The 24,405-nt window shown below is 41.3% G+C and overlaps 1 protein-coding gene across 2 annotated transcripts in view; it reads left to right on the top strand.

Moving 5' to 3' along the window:
• TMTC4 (transmembrane O-mannosyltransferase targeting cadherins 4) overlaps positions 1-24,118 on the top strand; it is a 65,906-nt gene extending 41,788 nt beyond the window's left edge. For both annotated transcript variants that reach the window (XM_030313592.1, XM_030313584.2), the window contains exons 12-18: positions 7,959-8,038; positions 8,180-8,287; positions 8,423-8,564; positions 15,429-15,543; positions 17,011-17,123; positions 21,037-21,106; positions 22,777-24,118. In XM_030313592.1, the coding sequence (XP_030169452.1) occupies positions 7,959-8,038; positions 8,180-8,287; positions 8,423-8,564; positions 15,429-15,543; positions 17,011-17,123; positions 21,037-21,106; positions 22,777-22,925 (777 nt within the window). In that variant the 3' untranslated portion in view covers positions 22,926-24,118. The remainder of the gene's footprint in view (positions 1-7,958; positions 8,039-8,179; positions 8,288-8,422; positions 8,565-15,428; positions 15,544-17,010; positions 17,124-21,036; positions 21,107-22,776) is intronic.
• The last annotated feature ends 287 nt before the right edge of the window (positions 24,119-24,405 follow it).

The raw sequence follows: 24,405 nt of genomic DNA, 5'->3' as shown, positions 1-24,405 counted from the left end.
AGGTAAAAATAAATGTGTAGGCTTGAAAATTGGCAGTGTTTTTGTTGAAGCTGTTTGGTAGGAATGTGTTTCACTTGTATTCTTGATGAATCCAGTCTCTTCATTTAACCAGCTGTGCCTTTTTGGGCAAAACGAAACTGCTTTTAATTCTCAATGCCCTTTTCCATCAAGGGGAGATCATGACTGTCTCCTGGATTTGTTGTGAGGCCTAAATGAAATATGGCATCTGAAGAGCTCTAACATGGTAGTTAGAACATGGTGGGTGCTCAAGAAAGGTTAGCTTTTTGAGGCTCGTTTTAGTTTTGGTTGTCTCCTTAAATGAGAAAATGCTACTTGGTCAAAATGGGAGGCCAAGGAGTTAGGTTAGAAGAATCTTCTTTTGGTATAGAGTATTCGTAAATAATGATACATTCTGCCTCGGGTCATCAGAACATGAGTTCCTAGCATGCTTAACTGTGATCCTGTAGGGGGAGAAAGAGAGCTCTCTGGAGTTCTGTCTCATTTCCATAGTCTATATTTAAGAGAAAGCAGGGGCACCTGGGTGGCTCAGTCAGTTAAGCGTCTGACTTCAGCTCAGGTCATGATCTTGCCGTTCGTGAGTTCAAGCCCCACATCAGGCTCTGTTCTGACAGCTCGGAGCCTGGAGCCTGCTTCAGATTCTGTGTCTCCCTCTCTCTGTGCCCCTTCCCTGCTTCTGCTCTCTCTCTCTCCCTCCCTCTCTTTCTCTCTCTCAAAAATAAATGAACATTAAAAAAATTAAAAAGAGAAATCAGTGATTTCAGGCAAAATTGTATGAATAAATCTCATGAACGGTTGACATCCTATTGTGATCCTGAAGTGAGGAATAATGTAAAAGGTGCTAACTCTTTGTCTTTTTCTTGGATTAAAAAAAGAAATCTTGTTCATTTTTTATAGTTAAGAGACTTAGATAAAAGAATACATTCCTTCAAGCTTTTATCCTTAATTTGATTTGCTGACCTATCCATTTATTTCATGCTACTAAAAATAAATTGCCTGTGATTTAATTTCATAAATGTTAATAGATCTGCTTTATTTTTGCTTTTCTGTTTGAATAGCAGTAATTATAGCTTCTATTTATAAAGTTCTTCCCCACAAGGAGCTCAGATTTCTTTGTAGAGGCTCTATAATTAATCTCCATTATCCTCCCTCTAAGGTTTTTAGAGAGAAAGGTTTTATTTTCTTTATTTTTCCAAATGGAAGAAACTGAGGCATAGAAGGATGGAACTGATGTTATCTAGATTAGTAATTTAGGGGGTAGATAGAGACCTGGTATGATGTGCCACCCAGGTTATGCCAGTAAATCAGGGGGAGGGACAACCTAGGTGATGTTCACGCCTATACCTTCTGCCCTAGGATGTGATCTCATATGCTATAGGAAAGAAAGTACGAGATGTGCACACACCGCACATATGTAGTTTTCTTTTTTAAATTTAAGACATACATATAGGACCTCATCTTCAAAATGGGCCCGATGGTGATCGTCCTTTCTAAGAACATTTTTTAGGATTACCATTCAGTCTGAGCAAGATGGAGGTTTGGGGTTTTATTTTTGGTTTTTTGTCCGTTTGTTTGTTTTACTTTCCGCTCTAAATTGCAGTGTAGAAAAATCATCTTTATTTCCTTTTTTTTTTTTTTTTTTTTTTTTTTTTTTAAAAAAGCTAGGCTGATTTCAGGGAAGAGACCTCATTTAAGAAGATACCAGTTTCCTTCAACTCTGTTGCAGGAAATACATTTTCTGTATTGGTTTCCACTTTATATTCACTGTATATGAAGTAAGTATTTGGCATCTGGCTCTGGATTAGGCCCAGGATTACAAACTGAGACTCAATCTTTTTCAAAAGATGGCAGTATCCACATAGGCAGTGCCAATGCCCGGTCTGCAGTTGAATTATCCACATTGCCTTGCATATGGTAGGCACTCAAAATTAGTGATTGAATTGAGCCTTGTGGAAATCAGATTTCTTTACCCTACAATGGATGAGATACCAAGTATTTAATTATATTTACAGTCATTTTTAGTTGTTAAGACTTAAAAGGATGTGCCACTTTGTATCAACTCTGAGATACAATTCTAAACTTTTTTAACCATGAAAAGGATCTTCTGCCACAATGCGGTATTTCCTTAAGGATGAGCCAGGATGGGCTATAGGATTTTTATGTGTTTAAAACATTTTGGCATCGAATGTTAGCAGAAAACTTGAAACAAACTGGTTTCAGCCCTGGAAAGTCCCTTCCATTGTTGATTTACAGGTCATGGGGCTACAGTGGACATCTTCATCTGTGGTTTCTGTGCTGGCTTTTTTTTTTTATGTTTTTATTTCATTTTTGAGAGAGAGAGGCAGAGTGCAAGTGGGGGAGAGGCAGAGAGAGAGGGAGACACAGAATCCGAAGCAGGCTTCAGGCTCCGAGCTGTCGGCACAGAGCCCCACCGGGCTCGAACTCACAGACTGTGAGATCATGACGTGAGTCAAAGTCGGACGCTTAACTGACTGAGCCACCCAGGTGCCCCTCTTTGCTGGCTTTTTGCCTCCATCTATGAATCATAAAAGCTAGAGGGAAAGTTCGAGAACAAACAGGCTTTTTCAGTCTCTTACATTGCGTGGAAACAAAAATAACTTATTCTTTAAACACTGTTTCAAGTGAACTGTTTAGGAGGGCTTCTTCCGGGTTTGTTTTTGTTTTCCAGTGGGTTATCTGGAGACCTGTTTTCTCTTCAGAGACTTCCCTCCATATAACCAACCCATAGGATGAGGCTGGGCCGATGAGACTGTTCATATCAGTTCTTAATTATGGAAAGCTTGCCTTCTTGGGCTGGATCAGACTTTTAACCAGTTCCATGGAAATAACTGCAGTCTGCATTTCTGGAGCCCTCCTTTTCCCTGATCTGGGTGGCTCTCCCTGGCATTCTGGGTGTCTAACAGAACCCCATGTATACTGCAGAGGGCAGTTGAACTCTTTGTCTGAGCTTCTTATTGAGAAAACAGAATTTGCCCAGAACAAAGGAAAGCGGCAGGAGCTTAGGGGCGGAAGAGGCAGGAGTTGTGCTGAAGTCTGAGTAGAAGCTGAATTTGTATTCTGGGGACCACAAGCACATTGCTCACTGGTGGGTTCGTGATACGATTCTTTTGTGCGGGGACGGGAGGAGAGGTAAGCACGTCCAGGCTGGGGCTGGGAGAGGCACAAAATGAAACCATTTAGAGCACACTTTATAAAGCACATGCTACTGCCGTAGCATTAGCTATAATTTGAAGATGTTAATACCAATGAATGGACAATAGTATGGCTCAGGAAGTCTAAATTATACCGTGTGCTGCACAATAATACATATTTCTGTCACCTGTGATTTCTCTGCTTGCGATTCCTTTTGTCAGACAGGATAAAAATAAACGTATAGACTTAAAAATTGGCAGTTAAAAAACAAATCTCTGATACATACGTGCTCAAAGAATGTCACACTGTTCCATACCCTTCCAGAAATATTAGTATTTTTGAAGACATGCTCTAACTGTAGGTTAAGATTGATAAGACAGGATATGGTTATATTTTCCAAAGGGCTTTTGAAGTGTTCCAATGTAATGCTACTTGAAATGTGTTCAAACCATTATTGTGTTTCATGATATATTAACTAGGGCCGCCATAACAAAGCACCACAGACCAGGGGCTTAAACAAGAGACGTTTATTTTCTCGCGGTTCTGGAGACCAGAAGTCCAAGATCATGGTGTCCTCACATGGTCTCTCCTCTGTGCACGTACAGTTGTTGTGAATGCACAACCTTAGTGTCTCTGTCTTCAAATTTCCTCCTCCTACAAGGACTCCAGTCAGATGGGATTAAGGCCCCACCCCAACAGCCTCATTTTCACTTAATTTCCTCTTTAAAGGTCCCGTCCCCAAATATAGTCATATTCTGAGGTCCTGGGGGTCAGGTCTTCAACAGATGAATTGGGGGTGGGGGGTAGAATTCAGCTGTTAACATGAAACAAGAAACATTATTTACGTTATGAAAAAGAACAGATGGCATGAATGAGTGGGTCTAGAAATCACCTCAAGCAGTTGGCCCCGTCCTCACCCAGCACCCTCTTGGATGGGTGTGATATGGTGAGAAAAACACAGGTTTCGGAGCCTGGCTTCAAATCTAGCACCACATCCTTGGGTGAGATGCTTAATGATGCCGTAGCAACCCCTCAACCTGGCAGGGCTGCGTGCAGAGAAGACACGCGTGCACAGTGCCAGCCCTGCACGGGCTCATGGCACCCTTCAGCACGTGCTGGCTGCCAGGACCCCTGTTACCATGAGCTGTTGAACGAACTTCTGTGGCATCATCTCCTCTGAGATTGCTATTGGCCTGTACATTGGAAGCCTCTAAAAGGAGCATCAGTAAATACTTCTGATAATAGTCCCGTGGGTCTGCCATTCTGCTGCCCTGCTGTCATTTTGGGTCCCGGCCCCTTTCCTTGTAACTTGTCCTGAGCCCGTGTACAGTTGAGAAAATGCCCTGTGCCTTCAATTCAGCTGACTTGAGAATTTCTGGTAGCTTTTCAACTATGAGTCCAGTTTCTTCTGGTCTCCCTTACCACCCTCCTCAATCGTTACAAATGCTCTCCTGAGCCTCTCTACCTCTCTTGTTTTACAGTGAGACAAAATTCTCATAACAAAGTTAACCACTTTAGTTCTTACAAAAAACATTAAAAATATAATTACCATATGATCCAGCAAATCCACTTCTGGGTAGATGCCCACAAGAATTGAAAGCGGAATCTCAAAGACATGTGTGAACATGCACATTCATAGAAACACTGTTCACAGTAGCCAGAAGGTGGAAGCAATCCAAGTGTCTGTCCATCGATAGACCAATAGATGAGCAAAATGTAGTGTATGCATGCAGTGGAATATTCCTCAGCCTTGAAAAGGAAGGAAATTCTGACACGTGCTACAATGTGGATGACCCTCGAGGGCATTATCTACGTGAAATTAGCCAGTCATGAAAAGACTGTACAATTATACTTCTGTAAGGGATCTAGAATGGTCAGACTCATAGAAACAGAAACTCAGAGAAACAGGATGGTGGCCGCCAGGGGCTGGGGGGAGGGAAAGATGGAGAATTACTGTGTAATGGGTATAGAGTTTCAGATATGCAAGATGAAGAGAGTTCTGGAGGTTGGTTGCACAACAGTGTGAATATACTCAACCCTACTGAACTATACACTTAAAAATGGCTAATCACTCAAAAGTAATTAAACATTGTCAACAATACTAAGACAACTAAACATTGTCAACAATACTAACAACCATTTTTAATGGTTAAGATGGTAACTTTTATGTTTAATTTACAATTAAAAACTAAAGAAAAGTCTCCCATGTGTTTTTCAGAATAAAATGATCAGTATTAAATTCCTTTTTAAATTACCCATTTTATTTATTTTTTAATATATACGTATTTTGAGAGAGAGAGAGAAAGAGAGAGTGCACGAGTTGGGGGAGGGGCAAAGGGAGAGAGAGAATCCTCATGGAACTTCATCTCACAATCGTGAGATCATGACCTGAGCCAAAATCAAGAGTCTGACGCTTAACCGACTGAGCCACCCAGGTGCTTCTAAATTAACCATTTTAAAGTGCACAATTCAGTGACATTTAGAGCATTCAGAGTGGTGGGACCAGCACCTGTCTCTAGTTGTGGAATATTTCATCACCTCATTCTCTTTCTGTTGCTGTATTATTCCCTGGTGGTTTCTCCAGCTTGTAGTTTGATTAGAGACGTGGAAACAAGAAGGTCTTATGGGATCTTTTCCTCCCCTGGCTGGCTTGCTCCATGTGATCACATGACCCGTGGCTGTACCGCCTCTGTCTCCCTGCCACACTGTTGTCCCCAGCCTGCTCCTCTCCTGAGCTCAGGTGGCCATCTTGGTCTCTCTTCTTGGATTCTCCAAGGACTTCGAAATCAGCTTGATTCCTATCCCCCCCAAGCAAGCTTAGTCACCAGTCATATCTCCATTCAGTTCTGGAAGTTAGAAACCTCGAGTTCATTCTTGACACGCTTCCTCACTCTTATCAATCCAACAGCAATTTCTGTGCCTTTTGCTTCCATGGTATTCCTCGAATTCCTGTGCTTCTTCCACACCACCCTAGTACAATCTGCTGCCCTCCTTCCCCGGGACTGCCACCTCAGGCTCTCCCTGGACCCCTGACATCTGTCTCTTCCCCGCTCATGTGTTTCCCACAGTGTGACTAATTTGTTATAATATAGCCCTGATTGTGACCCTCTGCCACCCTCATACACCTGGCTGTTGTTATGGGTTGAATTGTGTCCCACAAAAGACATGTTCAAATTCTTACCCCTTGGTACCTGTGACTGGTGGCTTTGCAGATGTCACAAAGATGAAGTGGTAAAGGGTGGGCCCTTCATCCTGTGTGACTGGTGTCCTTATAAAGACAGACACAGACACACAGGGAGAAGTCCATGTGAAGACGGAGGCAGAGATTGGAACCGCTCAGCTGTAGGCCAAGGAAACGCCAAGGCCTTGCCAGCAACCGTCAGAAGACAGGAGAGAAGCACAGAAGACTTCCTCCCTCAGAACCTCCAGTGGAAACCAACCTTGCTGCCCCTTATTCTTTGCCTGCAGAACTAGGAGGGAATAAACTTCTGCGGTCTTGGGCCCCCCTAGTTTGTGGTGTTTTACTCTGTCAGCCCTAGAAAGCTCATGTACTTACATGAGCTTTGTGCTGGCCTATTATTACTTCTGGGCAGAGACTAAACCAGACCTGTCACAGCTCGGGATTCCCTGTGCAGCCTGCTCTCCCATGCCCTCCCTGGTCTCCCTTGCCCTCTGCACTCCAGCGACACTGGGCTTCTTGTAGTTGCTCAACTAAACACACTGGGCTTCCTCACAGCACTGGAGCCTGCTATTGCCTGCCCTGCCTGGCACACTTACTCCAGGGGAGCCCCGTTACCTAGCAACCCCCTTCAGATCTCGGCTGCAGGGCCTTTCCCCAGAACAGCCCTCCCCAGGCCCAGACCAGGCACCACCTTGGGGACCCACCTTCCTCCACAGCCCCAGGTGCCTTCTAGTGACACACTTTCCAACAGGGTCATTTGACTCGCAGCCTGGGCTCCAGGACTCGGGTCTGACAGGTTTGCTCGTGACTGTATCTAACTGCCAGCAGCACTTGGGCTGTCAGCATCAGTCATTACCTGAAGGAATGAGAGAGGGAGAATTTCATTAGTATGAACTAGAATGTTTGCAATACTACAGTAGAAGGTATCCTGCAAGAAAGGGCTGAATTTCTTTTAGATACAGGGCCCTGGGTAGCCAGTCAGTTGAGCGTCCGACTTTGGCTGAGGTCATGATCTTGCATGTGGGTTTGAGCCCCACATTGGGCTCTCTGCTGACAGCTTGGAGCCTGGAGCCTGCTTCATATTCTGTCTCCGTCTGTCTGTCTCTCTGTCTCTCTCTCTCTCTCTCTCTCTCTGTCTCTGCCCCTCCCCTGCTCATGTTCTCTCTCTCTCAAAAATAAATAAACATAAAACATTGTTTTTAAATACAGAATCCTTGTTTCTCCCTCTCACAGCCACATGTGGTTGGATTTTGCATCTCAGCCCCAACAGGGGATGTGTGGATGAGAAGAGGGGGACTGAGGGTTTAGCAATAAAACCAGTCCCACTTTGTAATTTTTGAGTTCTCCTTAGTTAAATATCCTTCTGTTGTACCTGAGTGATATCATCTGCTCATTGCCAGCCTGTCCTTGGAATCTTATCTTACAGGGTGGGGGATTAAAGCATGACCCTCGCCTGCCCTTTGTAAGATTTTAGCCAAAGTTCTGATGGGATGGGGTTTTTTTTGTACCTTTACCTTTTGTTTTTGGTTCGAATCTGTGATAGGTACCCGTGCTCTGAACAAAGAGGTCTATCAGCTGTTGGCCAAGTTTTTATCTGTATTTTCAGGTTCACTACAATGTTGGCAAAAACCTGGCCGATAAAGGCAATCAGACAGCTGCCATCAGATATTACCGGGAAGCTGTGAGGTACTGCAAGCTTGTCTCATTTATATACATGTCTAGGATTTACAAAGACCCCCGACTTTCAGATATCTTTGCCAGTTCCTGACAGTTTAGTGAAGACTATCAAGCTTTAACAGACAGCTTGGTTTCTCTCTCTGCTTCCAGATTAAATCCCAAGTACGTTCATGCCATGAACAATCTTGGAAATATCTTAAAAGAAAGGAATGAGCTACAGGAAGCGGAAGAGCTGCTGTCTTTGGCTGTACAAATACAGTAAGCATTGTTTTCTACAATTATGCTGCATATAATTAAGTTGCATATAATTATGCAAAGTGATGAGCGCCTGCATTCTGGGGTCTTAGCCTTTCTTTTCCTTGTTCATCTTTAAAAAAAAAAATTCTCTTCCAGGCCAGACTTTGCTGCCGCATGGATGAATTTGGGCATAGTGCAGAACAGTCTGAAACGGTTCGAAGCCGCTGAGCAAAGCTACCGGACGGCGATCAAACACAGACGGAAGTACCCGGATTGCTACTACAACCTCGGACGTTTGGTAAGCGGAAGTTGGCTGTGGCTGCAGAAGAAAAGCTTGTGTTTTGGGTTTTTTTTTTTTCCTTTTTATAATAAAATGACAGAAATAACCCCCATGCTAGCACCCTACATCTTATAAAGTTTTCTCACATACGCTTATCACTGGAAGGTAGCTGTTGGATTTCCTTGTCTGTAACTTTCTAAGCTCTAATTAAAGAACAATTCAACTTGAATTACCCAAGTTTAAGTTATCTCAAAGGCAACAGGTTAAACCAAGGAATAAATTAGAATTTTTTAAATCCCTTGTGCCCTATAAAACAGTACTCCAAAGGTCACTTCCTGATAAACATCAGTTTTCCCTGTTTTTAAAACACGAATAAAAACGGAGATTAAAAAAACAAACCCATAGTGTGGTTTCTGAGCTTCCGACTTCTCCTTCCTCCAAGGACAGCTCCCTGGGTCCCCAGGCATTTGTACTAACTGTTCTCCCCATAAAAGAGAGCTCGGGAGGATTTATTTGAAAGGGCTTTGAGATTGTCCAATGGAAATAGGAAAGAATGTGTTCCATAGAGACTTTCTTCTTTTAGTTACTGACTAAAGAGCTGATGACTCTTGATTTTCTTTTCTTATACTTTATTTATTTATTCAAATAAATATTACAACAGTAGCTAATACAAGAAGTTCAGTAATCTTAAAATCTGAAAACATGTATTGACAAACGATGGTGAAATAGATCAGTCATCACTTCTGAAAACCCTCCGTGAAGATACACAGCTTCATCCTTAAAGCTCTGGATTTTCCTAATAAGGAAAAGAACTGCACACGTAATGATGTGATTTGATGGAGGTAGAACTAACTTCACTGTGGTGATCATTTCATGATATACACCTGTATCAAATCATCATCTTGTGCACCTTAAATTTACATAGGTTAAATGCCAATTACATCTCTATAAGGCTGGGAGGAAAAAGACTTACCTACAAAGAGCAAAATTCTTTAAACAAGAAAGATTATATTCTCCCTTCAGTTAAGCTTTTAATTGGGTTTCAAGAAACTACATATGTTCGTCATATATTCAGTTTGATTAAATGACACATTGAAGGGAAAATTTTTTGCTCATTTTAGCCAAACTGGAATACATGTATAGTGATGTGACTTTTTTTTTTTTTGAGAGAGGGAGAGGTGCGGGGGGGGGGGGGGGGGTACAGAGGATCCAAAGCAGGTTCCACACTGACAGCAGAGAGCCCAACACAGGGCTTGAACTCATGAACTGTGAGATTATGACCTGAGCCAAAGTTGGTTGCCCTGTATACTGGGGCACCTGTGTGACTCAGTCAGTTGAGCATCCAACTCTTGATTTCGGCTCAGGTCACGATCTCACAGTCATGGGATCAAGCCCCACATCGGGCTCTGCACTGACAGTGTGGAGCCTGCTTAGGATTCTCTCTCTTTCTGCCCCTCCACCGCCCCCCCCCCCACTCTCTCAAAATAAATAAATTAAAAAAAATTTTTTTAAATAAAAGAAGTTTTTATATATAATTTTCCAGATTTTATCCAACCTTGTGCACAGATAGGATTACATCAAAGTTGTTTTAAAGAGATGCCTATTTATCCTCACTTTAAGGGTCCTGAAGACTTGCTTTTATGGAGTCCTTGTGTTATCAAAACAAGTCAGTCCCAAAACTGGTTGAACATCCAAGTCTTTCCACCCATCCTGGATTTAGGGAATCAGAGGCTCCATAAAAGATCTGTATTTACAAAACAAACCAACAAAATTCCCCGGACATTTCAATACCCTGTTGTTGGCCCTGCATTTGGGAAGCAGATCTATCTGAGCTTTGAGCAGACAGACTGATCAGCTCAGAGCAGAAGAGACTATTTGGGGAGAACAACCTAGAAAACATGAGTTGCTTTAAGATTATTGAAAATCCAGTCTTCAGTTATTACCTTGGTGGGAATATGTTTGGTCTAATCTGCTTTGTGTCTGGACTGAGTAGTCATGATTGTGCACATTGCAGAGGCTGAATTTTATGAACAGGGGAAACAAGGTGGCAGGAATGTGTGGCTAATGATGGTGACGTTCCACCTCTCCCACTGTGCACACGTCACTTCAAATTATGCATAGGTCACTTTAAATGGGCAGATACCGCTGGTGTTCTAAATTTTAAAGTGAAGTGGCTCCTGTGTTTATTTTTCAAAGAATAGAAGATGTGTTTCAGCTATGATGTATTCTAGGAAGCTTCCATTTCTATATACCCACTCTAGTGTGGAAAAGAGGAATTGTTTCTCCCTGGGCGTGGAGGAAAGTGACAGTAATGTGACTAAATCCGTGCAACAGCAAGATGTTTAAACAAGGAAAATTGATAGCAGGCAATTCCTGTTGTCCCGCATAACTTTCTCCAGAGCCACTTGACCTTGGCCACATTTCTGTTTCCTTCTACATTTTAAAATTCTGATCTAGTTACATACATTGATGTTGAAGCAGCTTTCTCTGTGAAGCCTGAAGATTCAAGGAGAGCTATTATTCTAATGAGAAGCTGTCAAAGAGGGATAAAAAAGTTTCCTGTATCCTCTTAGGTTCTTTCTTTGGGGCCCTGCAAACCAGACTGACTACAGATTAACAAGAGAAAAGAAACAGAGTATATTAACACATGCATCATGCATACACATAGGAAAAATTCAGTGATGAGTAACTCAAAGAGACAGTTAGAACTTGGGCTTACATAGCATCTTAACAAATACATTTGTAATTAAAATACATTTGTAGAGAAGTGACAAAAGAAAGGAAGATGTTTTAGACTTCCAAGGGTGGCAAACTATCAGAGGGTAAATGCATATAGAAACTAATGAAGGTTTGTGTGGGTCCTCCTTCGTGGCCATAGGGGGTTTATGGCAGTCCTTACGTCACTGTTTCTGCTTTGAGTCAGATAAGGGAAGCTCCTGGAAGGCTTCTTTCTGCATCTGTTGAATATCAATTGTCGTTAGTGCAATAATCCTTATGTCAAAGTGGTATATTTGGGGAAGCACATTTTGATACCCTACATTGTTCTCTCTGAGGAGGATGGTGGGAAGACAGTAAAACTTCACCTATAATGATATAAGTAGAGACCAAAAAATTCAGGCACATACAAAGCAGGATGGATCCTTGCAAAGTTAATGAAGTGAGAATGGGGGATGGGAGCAAATTGGGTATTTTCTGAGTACTTGCACTGGGCAGTTATTACAGGGATTACTGTTTTTATTTACTGTGACTATTACACTAATACCTGCATGACATTGTGCTTGATATCCATATGAATTTTTCTTTCATTTTTTTTCTTCAGCGTTGAAGGTAGCTTTTTAGATTATTGTTTGCAAACTGAGTGTATCTGCCTATAGTCTTCTAGGTTATACTTTCAGGCTCTAAAACTTAGCAGTCTTTTTCTTTCTCCTAGTAACTGCCTGTCACTGCAATTCCTTGGGGTTTGGAAAATAGAGAATTTATGCTAAATGAACCATTTGTTGTTGTTTTTTTTAATTTTTTTTTTAACGTTTATTTATTTTTGAGACAGAGACAGATCATGAACGGGGGAGGGTCAGAGAGAGGGAGACACAGAATCCGAAACAGGCTTCAGGCTCTGAGCTGTCAGCACAGAGCCTGACGTGGGGCTCGAACTCACGGACCGCGAGATCATGACCTGAGCCGAAGTCGGCCACCCAACCGACTGAGCCACCCAGGCACCCCTAAATGAACCCTTTGTAAGAGTTATGTCCAAAGAAAGGAAAATAGAATATAAGATTTGGGATTTTATCCATGTACACCAGTCCTTGGGATTCATTCCCACTTTCACATAGAAGATCATCTGTTGTATTAAGTGTGTTGAGACCTTGTGCCACTCTCTATGTGTATTGTTTACTAATTATGCTACCATAAAATGATCTTCCTATGTTCCCTTCTGCCAACTGCTCTTGCTTATTTAAAGATTTTTCTCTCCATTGTTGTTTAATTATCCAGCTTTTGCCTGCTTGACAGCTTAAAAGCATTAAGAGCTTAATCTTTAACAGCTCAACCAACACATTTATATATTGGTGAATAAGACGAACTTAATAACAAAATTTCTTTTTAAAAATCCTCTTTAGTCACTCTTTAGTAATGACAGAAATGTGTTTTGATTTCTGCACCCATATAAGAAGGGAATATAATGTAGTTTTCTTGTGAAATAGAAAATTAGGAAACGCTGGATTATTTGGGATACATTACTATTAGAGAATTGCAGTAATAGTGACTGGAGGCATTACTAGAGACAGTTCATTCTGCAAGAACTGATTGTATCAGTCAGGAGCCATTTAGGAAAACAGAAGCTATGCGATTTTATTTTATTTTATTTTATTTTATTTTATTTTATTTTACTTTATTTTATTTCATTTTATTTATTTTTTTTTATTTTTTTATTTATTTTTTTATTTTTTTTTTCAACGTTTATTTATTTTTGGGACAGAGAGAGACAGAGCATGAACAGGGGAGGGGCAGAGAGAGAGGGAGACACAGAATCGGAAACAGGCTCCAGGCTCTGAGCCATCAGCCCAGAGCCTGACGCGGGGCTCGAACTCACGGACCGCGAGATCATGACCTGGCTGAAGTCGGACGCTTAACCGACTGCGCCACCCAGGCGCCCCTATTTTTTTTATTTTTATTTTTTAGTAATCTCTACACCCAACATGGGCTCGAACTTACAACCCCAAGATCAGGAGTCACATGCTCTTCCTAAGCCAGCCAGGCACCCCTATGCTAAGTATTTTAAATAGAGAAGATTCAGTGCAGAGAATGGGTTAGACAACTGTTGGAAGGCTAGAAGATAGAACTGGTTAGATGACATGAACTGTGAGAGTGTAAGGAAACCCTGTAGCATTGGGGTAACAAACAAGAGGAAGTGGTGCCACCAGAATAGAAGGGCTCAGAGAGGGGGCTACCATCTCAGGAGCTACCATAATCTCAAGAACTAAGATCATGAAGAAGGACCACTGCTTCCAGCCTGGCACCATGGAGGTGGGGGGTGGGGGGTAGGGAGTGGGAGGAATTGCCCCATCAGATGCACCGCCAAGGAACAGGAGCAGCAATGGGAGAGTGGGGGAAAGGGCCCCTCTTCAAGCCATCTGATGTCACCTGCGACTCCTGTTGGCAGAAGCCTAACAAGGGGCCAAGTAGCAAAGGACTCTGGGAAATGCATATTGCAGAGTATAGAAGGATGGGCATAGAGCTAAGAGGTAAATAATGTGCTCATTGCCTGTCTACTTTCTGGATGGTAGTTCTGGCTAAGTCACCATTTTCCTCGGCTTCCCTTAAAGTGTTGTTCACTTTGTATTGATAATCTAAGAAGGGTAAACATTGAGACAAAATAAAAGTAAATTTTGCCTGATTCAGTTTGTTGTTATTCTTCAGTAAATAGTAATAAGAAGAAGAAGAAATAATAACCTATGTGAAGAATTTTGGTGTTGTGTTAATGATGTTGGTTTGCCTGTGTGTTAGAAAGAATGTCATCACAGATTTTGCCCAATTAACTCAAATGAATGTCACTTGCTAGAGAGAATTGACCAAGAAATCAGTGGAAACTCAGATTCAGGCAATTAAATGTTGATATAATTAGCACCCTAAGTTATTTTACTTTTTGAACTTTTCACATCATTTCCTTGTTTAAGGGTGAAATATTGTGACCTGAGTTTCTGAGCCTCCTGAGAAATCTGACAACATCTTTAGCAAATGGATATTTATAAGGTTTCCATAATTAAAACTTTCTTTTTCTTGCATCATATGTCACCTGTTTACCATGTGGGTCATGAGAAAATAAAAACGTTTCTGTCCTCTAATGAAAAGACAGACTTGCCAGTAAGGAAGGAAATTGCCTTGACCTTGGATAAATTGTTACCGTGTGTAGTTTTTGTAGAGTGAAAGGAAGTTCATTCAAATAAGACACAGGCATTTGAACGGAGTTAAGGCAAGAGGTTCACCTGCTAAAAAATCCATCATTTTCTGCCTCGGAATGCCTTTATTAACTATGCAGATTGAGACCCAGGCTTTCTGTGCTGTTGTCAGTGTTAAACAACAGGCCCTATCAAAAGAAAGCAACAGATCATTCTCTCCTTCCAAAAGGAGGCAAACAGGCTTCAAATTGCCAAGATGGGGGTGCCTGGCTGGCTCCATCAGTTAAGAGCTTGTGACTCTTGATGTCTGGGTTGTTAGTTCGAGCCCCACGTTGGATATAGAGATTACATAAAAATAACATCTTAAAAAAATTGCCAAGGTGTTTCACATTGCCACTTAAGATTTTTCCAAGGAGTTTACTGAATATGTCTAACACACTCATCGTTTTCTGTGTAGCTTAGATGTAGGCAGAAACCACCTACTAGAACATTCTTCACATGGCGAATTCGTCATATGTAGCTGTTAATCACATTAAATATTTATTTACCCCTTTAAATAATACCTTATCAACGATAGACTATGTGAAGTCTTTCTGTAAAAAGAATAATGATTCGGTTTTTAATTTTTGTCTCTCTAGTAGTCTCAAATATGATTTGACACCTGGGATCACTAAATTATGAATTATAGTTAAGAGGTTGTAGGCTTGGGAACTAGACTACCTGGTTCTCATTCCAACTCTGCCATTTCTAGATGTGTAACTTTGGGCAAATTACTTAATTTTTCTGTACCTCTGTTGTTTCATCTGTAAAATGGGAATAGTTATGTACTTCAGTGAGGTATTTTGAGATTCAGCGAGTTAATACGAAAAATTAGAAGTTCTGTAATTATAAGTTAGGCTTGGTAGGGTTTGGTTTTGGGTTTGGTTATGTCCTAGAGGAAGCAAGAACATTGGAATACTGATTTTTGGGGGCCATGATTTGTTTCCAGTACGCAGATCTGAATCGTCATGTCGATGCGTTGAATGCGTGGAGAAACGCCACTGTGCTGAAACCAGAGCACAGTTTGGCCTGGAACAACATGATCATACTCCTTGACAATACAGGTACGGAGAGGTGAATTAAATACATTGGAGGAAATGGAGCCATGATGCGGTGCCATTGAATACTTAGGAAACAGATTAGCGTGCTTTTTCTTTGTCTAGTGTGTATTAGTTTTAAAAAAATAATATGGAATAATACAAAAATGTCTGTTCTTCTAGAAGACAGAGTTTCCTTTGACCTATTGAAACAGGTATGTGTGGGAAAATGACACTTTACTTTGAATTAGTGCTGAGCCAGGGGTGAAGATGGGTGCTAAGATCTCGTTTCGTCTGAAGTGTGTTATCTAGCATTGCCCGTCCCCATGCTAGAGGCACCAAAAGAGCAAAAATGGCTTCTGGGTTTACGACCTGTGAAGACCATGCTCTAAAGTTCATGGACTGTTGTCAAAGGAGATGCCCTCAAACCTACAGAGTCATGGGTTCTTCTTTTAGATAGGATGCTAACAGACTTGATGATGTGGTTCCTCAACCCAGATCTTAGCTCGGTCAACCAGGAGTTACCCTGCTCCCCTAGTTTTGAAAATCCAAGCAGCCCATAAGAAATGATAGTTTTAATTTGGCAGAATTTCAAGCTAGTGAGCCATCTAAGCAGTGCTTCTAATGAAAATACAAAATGTATACTTCGATATGATAAATACTCAGTTATTAAAGTGTTACTGTGGATACTCTTATGGTGCAGACTTGTTTTCTCCGATGTGGGTATAACTGGTATCTGGGAAAAAATTAAAACTAGGTTTTATATGCTTTTAAAGAATTTAATCAAAAGCTGTTTGTATATTATGTTAGAATTGCACTAGACTGCAGTATCTTTGCAATTTATGGGGTTTTGTGTGTGTGTGTGTGTGTGTGTGGTGAGTATGTATACGTGTGTGTTGTGCTATGTGTATGTGTGTTATCTGTGTGCATGTGTGCTATGTGTATATGTGTGTGATGTGTGTATTGTATGTTTGTATATGTGTGTGCTGTGTGTGTGTTATCTATAGACATGTGTTATGTGTTGTGTGTGTATATGTATATGTGTATGTTGTGCTGTGTATATGTAATGTTTGTGTATTGTGTGTATGTATATGTGTGTTGTGCTGTGTGTATGTGTGTTATCTGTGCATATGTGTATTACGTGTTGTGTGTGTGTTGTGCTGTATGTGTGTTATGTGTTGTGTGTATGTGTATGTTGTGTGTATGTATATGTGTGTGCTGTGCTGTATGTATGTGTCATCTGTGTATATGTGTGTTATGTGCCATGTGTGTATGTGTCTGTTGTGTGTATGTGTGTTTGTGTGTGCTGTGTGTATGTATGTGTTATCTGTGTGTATGTGTGTTCTGTGTTGTGTGTATGTGTGTGGTGTTTGTGTGTTGTGTGTATATTGCATGTGTATATGTGTGTTATGCATTCTTCATTGATTTTCTTAAGTCATACCAGTACAATGTTAACATGTTTTTTTTTTTAATTTTTCTATGTTTTCCTTGCAGGTAATTTAGCCCAAGCTGAAGCAGTTGGAAGAGAGGCGCTGGAATTAATACCTAATGATCACTCTCTGATGTTCTCGTTGGCAAATGTGCTGGGGAAGTCCCAGAAATACAAGGTGTGTAAACTGCAGGCCGTGATTTCTTGCAATTAATGCCAGCATCTGACAGAAGCCATAAATGTTACTTCTGCCCAGTTAAATTCAGAATTAGGCAAAAACAGTGGTGGCAGCGTACCAGTGTGGCTTGGTCAAAAAGATGGATTTGCCCAAAAGATGGATTTGCACAGACTTTGTGTCCTTTCTCATCAGAATTCATCACCATTGCTCAAATGTGGGGTGGGGAGGAGAAGCCCAGAGAGGAGGCAGTGATGCCCAGCCCCAACCCTGGCACGAAGTTGTTTGATTTTGTCCCTCGTAGGCAGGTGGGAGCTCTGATTTGTTGGTGCGGTCTTCTGCACAAAAAAATTCCAGCCCGTGGGGAATGCAGGACTGGTTCTTGCCCATTTAGAGTTTTTCCTCATCTAGAGTTAAGCTGTAGGTCATCTGCAAGGCCCTGGAATTGTCTGACCAGTGGAACCAAAAGATACTAGATCTAGGCTCCCAGGACTGGCCAGGAGTGACAACTGCGAATCAGAAGGCGCACGGCACCCTGTGGCCTGAAGGGGACTCTGTGTTCCTAACATCAGTGATCTCAGACTTCAAGCGTGCGGCTCAGAACCAGTGAGGGAGTGTATTAGATACAAATGCGCAGATTCCTCCCCACAGGATGCTGTCTCAGTCGACAGGGTGGAGTCCGGGACTGTGCACTTGCAGCTAGCATCCTAGGTTTCTAACACAGATGCTACAGAAAACACACTTTCAGATGCAGTGCCTTCATCCTCTGTGGCAGCAATTTTTTCTTTCAGAATCAGGAGCTGTATCGAATGTTGATCACACCGGGCCTAAAGGAAGTGATTCATTCATGTGTGTTCCATGTTACCTAACTTCTCCTCTGCTCATCACATACCATTACTGGCAGTTTTCCAAAACAACAGTAAGATAGTTCATGCATGTCTCATTTTTAAATATCAGAGAGTTTGATGGCCCCGGTTAATATTTTGATGTTTCTAGATTTTGCTCCAGAGATGACTTTTTGAGGGGGTTAATTTTTATTTTTTATGGACTTACCTGTAAAGAACCAGGGAAAGAAGGCAAGTTTTGTGGTTTTCCCTTCTACCGACCTCTCCAGGCATCCCCGTCAGCCTGGGACGGGTTGGGAGTGTCCAGTGACCAGCTACAGCCAGTCATTTTCAAGATGCAGCCTATGTAACCATTGTGTTGATTTTTCTATCACCCCACAGCCTATAAACTAGAACTCTATTAAGGTGATAGAACCCACGGTTCATTTGGCTTCCAGTTCATATCATTTTTTTTTCTCAGATAAAGTAGAAAATACTCCATAGAGCAGAATGGAGAAATGAGTTTCCTATTTCTCTACACATTTTGCATCCTAATTGTGTAGGCCAGGGTGCTAAACCTAAGATGAGGAAACAGAAGATGAAATCCAAAATAAGAACCTTGCAACAGTTCTGCCAAAAGGAGGGACATGATGTTACTCCCTGAGCTGTGGTGTCAGCCACCGGGTGCTTGCTTCATATATTGTTTTAAGGTCAGGATTTGGAATTTAGATTTTCCTCTCACGATGCTGCAGAAGTGACCCCCATTGCTGTTGGTCAGCTACTTCTAGCCCGTCCTTGAAGGGCACTGGGTGGGGACTCTCTGCAGAGGTGGCAAGGTAGTGGGGACTTAGGGATGGAGAGTCAGGACAGGTGTCTGCTGTCTATATAACTCACTTCGCCTAAGCCTTTGCTGTTCTGTATTATCATTAACTTGACAAATCTCATTAGTGAGCCTGGAGACTTCACGAGGGCAGAGCCCCAAGTCCCATTTTTACAACTCCTCTGCTATCCAGCGTGCTAATGGGCATTTATTAAGTGCCCGGTTACAGCTGTGAAATGGCTGAATGCTTCCCACATTTGGCCTTGAAACATTCAGGCTTCCAGATTCCCTCTTAAGACATTGATGTGCACAGTGATCTGTATCTGTGCACAATGCCTTGTGCCCCTGTGATTATGGGGCAGATTGTCATCTGAGCAGCCCTGTTACCTAACAGCAGCCCCTGAAGCATCCTTTCATGGCCACCCCACTGTCACATAACCGAGATGGAAGCATAGAACCTCTCTTTCCTCCCGATGCCCCTTCTGTCAGTGTGCCATTTTTAAACTCGGGAACTTTGACTTAGTTTTTCCTCCCCCATTACCTCACTCAGCCTCCTCACACCCCCACTCAACGTTCAGGCTCTGCCTTGCCAAGAGCGGCAGCCCCCCAACACGGTACAAGCCCTGCTCCTCTCTCTGCACTTGCCATCCTGAACACCACCGTGTCCTCCAAATCTGACTCTGACTCCACGTCCTCCTGAATGGTGTCCATACTCATGGGCATTTCAAAAATTCCTTAAACGAATCCAGAGTCCCCCGAGAACTCCTAACTTGCTTTTTCTCTCTCCATCAGTTGTCTCTAATTAACTCTGCTTCCTTTGCAAGTAGAGAAGCATTTTAAAGTAGATTTAGATTCCCTGGACTTCCTATTTCTCAGATTTTAGATTAAATGGTAATATTTGAAAGTCATCAGAAAGCATAGGTACTTAGAAACCACTCCAAATGTATGCAATCCATTTGGTTTCTTTTTTACCAGCATACCTAATATGTCAGGAAAACCTTACACTTCCTTGAACGAGTTTCAGCGACCACAGCTTGGAACGTAGACATTGACTCTGAGCTCCGGAAGTGCTGTTTGCTGACATCTTGTAACAATGTCTTCATTCAGTCCTTTTTGGACAACATCTCCAAAATATAAAATTTTCTCTGCCAGCTCTCTCTAAAAAGGTTGTGGCTTCAGAGCTGTTTGCCCAAATGCCCGACCTGTTTCTCAGGAGTACCATGGGCCATCACAGGGCAAGGAAATTGGTCCTTCTACACTTTATAAAATGCACGATCCTAGATATTTTCCAGGAAGCCCGCCTGGAAAATTCACAGAAGGTGCAGCTAGAAGGAGCAAACCTGTCCCCCATCCACCAACTTTAGTTGTTTAAGCTTACTGTTTGATACTCACTAAAGCATGTGTGGCCCTTCAGTAGCACAAATGTAGACGGGTGTGAGTAGCTACCCCCGGCAGATGTCAGCAAAGAACAGTTCGGCATCTTTATCTCCCAGCATTATGGTAGAACGGGACCATCCAGGCAGCCATGGTCACATGATGATCAGGTAAAAAAACACTTGGCCGTGCCTTTTTGCAGCCCAATTGGAAATGAGCACTATTTGGAGGAAATGCAAGTCTATACAAGAACCAGTTCACACACACCAGGGGCATTTGGTCATGGTCACATACAATCCTGCGACTGCTTACGTGACAGGTAGTTGTCTCTCCCTGCTTCTCCCTGCTTATTTTTTCCAGCTGAATGAGCCCCTTCTGGATTGCTGAGGGGTTGTGAGTCTTGGGGGGATTAAATCGGCCCCAGCTTCTACCTTGAGAATCCTAGAAATGAATTCATTGATGCTGAAGGAAAATGACGCTTTTGTGGGTGTCCTCAACAGCCTAGCCCTTTCCTGGTCATTTGACTCTGGCTCATCCTCCACTGCACCCTGAATCGAGCTACTTGCCTCAAGGTGCAAACTTTCAGCCACTTTTGGGAGGCAGGTGGCAAAGCTCATTAGCATATTCGTGCTCTCTCTGCAGCCACCATTGCTCTCCGTTGCCCATCTTCCCCTCACTATTGTTCTGTCCCCTTTGCCCTGTCACACACTTCCCTGATTGCCCTTCAGAACCTCTTAACGGGGTATGGCCCCGCTGGCCTTCCCAAATGTTTCTGGGAGAAGGATGCAGTGTCACAAAACAACGTTTGAACAGTTTTAAATGTTTGAAAACTGTACACAGCAAAACTGTGTGTTGCTTTTGCATCGTGCAATACCTTATTTTTTATATCATTCTTCAGGAATCTGAAGCTTTATTCCTCAAAGCAATTAAAGCTCATCCAAATGCTGCAAGTTACCATGGCAATTTGGGTAAGGAAAATTTTCAATTTGAATCATATCAAAAGTCCGTGTAAGTTTAAAGAAATGGGTGCATTCTGTAATATCAATGTAGAGAAAGTAGTTTTTAACAAATCTAGCCTGCATTGGTCTTTATAATCTGGTTCTAAGATGTGGGTTTTTTTTTTTAAGTTTATTTATTTATTTTGAGAGAGAGAGAGAGAGAGAGAGTGAGAGTGCAACCAAAGAGGGAGGGACAGGATCCCAAGCATTCTTCATGCTGTCAGCCCCATGTGGGGCTCAATCCCACAAACCATGAGATCATGATCTGAGTCGAGATCAAGAGTCAGATGCTTAACCGACTGAGCCACCCAGGTGCCCCTCTAAGATGTGTTTTTTTTTTAAAGAAATTATTACATTAAAAAGGTAGCAAAATAGTAGTCCTATGTATAAGTTGTAACTGTATGACCAGACCAACACCCAAAATTCCCCACTCAGTTTATCCCCTTCTTATGATAAACTTCGAGTTTCTTTCTTTGTGTGAAAGATCCTAGAATGTTAAACACAGAATTACTTTGGAAGTTTCTGGTCTAACTTACATCCTTTCCTTTATTCCATAGAGGACCTTCCATTATAGCCTGGTCTCCACTGTGTTCTTATGTTCTCTTAGGTCTCTGCTAAAAGTACATTTACAGGGGCGCCTAGGTGGCTCAGTCCTTTAAGCGTCTGACTTTGGCTCAGGTCATGATCTCACAGTTCATGGGTTCGAGCCACACATCAGGCTCTGTGCTGACAGCTCAGAGCCTGGAGCCTGCTTCAGATTCTGTGTCTCCCTCTCTCTCTGCCCCTTCCCCACTCACATTCTGTCTCTCTCTCTCTCAAAATGAAGAAAGATTTTTTTTAAAAAGGTTATAAAAAAACAAAATAAAATTAAGGTGCATTTACAATTATTTATTCTCTAGAATTCCTTTTTCCATTTTTATATCTCAATAATTACCATTTTTAGAGTGTCATGTCAATGCTTAGAATGCTCAGCATGTGACTATGTTTTCACCAAATCAGTTCCCTACAGACTCTGTAGCTACTCATCATGAAAGTCACAAAGCAGCAATAGTTACTCTTCCGCCCATGTAAAAAATTAGTTTCACTTACAAAATCATGATAATAATCAGACACTTACCATTCTAATAGATTTTAACTATCATTTTATGGTCAGATCTTGATGTGAGTGCCCTTATTCCTAGCTAGCAACAAACAAGCTAGTATTTTGACAAAAGATGTAGGGGAATCATTATTCAGATGCTGGACTTGGCGCATGGTCGGGGCCCTGAGACATACCAGAGCCCAGCCATATCCAGCCTGACTTCCTGGAACTTTCATGGCAACTTTGAGAACCTTGATGTAATCTTAGTTTCCTTCTTTATGTAATAATGTTGCTGTAAGAAGATGGGTCATATCTAGTGATCTGCAGAACCCCAGGAGTAACGGGAGGTGGTTAAACAGACAATCACCAGGGAGTGTGGTTATTAAATAAAGTTTGCAGCACAAACAATATTATTTGAAACAATGATTTTTGAAAACTGTGTGTGTGTGTGTGTGTGTGTGCGCGCGCGCGTGTGTGTGTGTGTATTGGCACAAGTGGTTGGGAATACTGTAAGGTATTCAGAAGCATTTCCAATGAAATCCCTCTCTTGCTATTTCAGCTGTGCTTTATCATCGTTGGGGACATCTAGACTTGGCCAAAAAACACTATGAAATCTCTCTGCAGCTTGACCCCACTGCATCAGGAACTAAGGAGAATTATGGTCTATTAAGAAGAAAGCTAGAACAAAAGCAAAAGAAAGACGTCTGATCCTTTTTCCTTCATTTTTTGTTTGTGTGCATGAGGCGTATCATTAATATGATATGGTTGTGTTTAACCATTTAAAAGTCCTACATGTTGTTTATTTGACTGGTTTTTTTTCTATGAAAACACGCAAAAAGACACGCAAAAAGATTACAGCACCAGCAGTATACTCTTCTTGAATGCTCGATGTGGTTTTTGCATTGAAATTGTATTTTTTCAGACGACTCAAATGTAAATCCTAAAATTCCAAAAATGAAATCTTTTTTAATTAAAAAGAAAAAAAGAGAAAAAAAAATTAGGTGGAGCAGAATGTAAAATTAAAGCTACATATGGGGTGTGAGCCACGTTGTACAGAGACTAACACTATTAAATGTCAGTTGTGAACAAGAAATCATAAATGGACTCCCACAGTTTATATAAATATCGAATGTCTGTATATTAGAATTTTTATTTAATGACAAGAAAAAGTAAATTAAGATTTTTGTTTCTTTATCTTTTTTTAACAATAGACTATGAATTTCCCTTGTAAGGAAATATATTTATTTGTATTTTTATGTTTTAAACAGGGCAAATAATTGAATGAAGAATGGAAATTTTAACATCTAGTATATTTATATACTTTCCCGTCATTGGAAGACTCACTCCTGCAATCATTTTTGGATTCTCCGATTTGTGCAGCTTCATGACAAAGGAAATTATGTAGTATTCACATTCTATATAAGCTGTTGGTATTAATAGTAAATTCAAGCCATGCTTTAGGCAAAAGCAGGCAGTCAGCCTGATGTTTTTGTTTTTGTTATATACAGTATTAAGAGGGTTACATATCTCTGTAAGTTGCTTTTTTTAAGTTTTTAGCTATAAGGCAGTGTTCTGTTTGGCTTAATGGAACCACAGTCATTACTATATTCAGGAAATGCAAGAGGTAGATTTTGTCTTAAAAAGAGCCACATTTGGGGAATTTGTGGTATTTTTAAGAATTGAATTTTTTTCTATTTTATTTGATCAAGATAATCCTTTTTGCTTTATTCTTCTGTATATGGTGTTGACCTAATGCTTTATGCAACCTCTATAATATCTTATGCAGTAAAATTATTACACAGGCTGGTATAAAAATGTATTGCCTTCTTAATAGGTGATTTTCAAGTTCATGAACTTTGTGTCTTCCTTTCCCTTAAAATGAAATCCAAGTGACCAATTCATCCTTTTTCATATGTGGCTTCTCTTTGGTGTTAGAGACCATTTAATACAATTGTCCTCTATCCAAGTTTAGAGAATGGGATGAACGGATCCACAATGAGATGAATTTAATTCTCTACACTCACATTTTGGGGAGCAGATCTGCAATGAATTGTAATTTAGAAATTGTGACTTATGATGGTTGAGGTACATCAGGAAAGAAAGTACTGGTGTGTGACATACATCAGAAAAGGAAGTGCTGTGTTTCAAACATTTTTTAAATGGTCCCAAAATAACAGTAACAATTTAT

The sequence above is a fragment of the Lynx canadensis genome, chromosome A1 (genome assembly GCF_007474595.2).
Source record: "Lynx canadensis isolate LIC74 chromosome A1, mLynCan4.pri.v2, whole genome shotgun sequence".
Taxonomy (NCBI): domain Eukaryota; kingdom Metazoa; phylum Chordata; class Mammalia; order Carnivora; family Felidae; genus Lynx; species Lynx canadensis.
The sequence above is the reverse complement of the archived record's forward strand: the minus strand, read 5'-3'. Positions and strand labels throughout refer to the sequence as shown.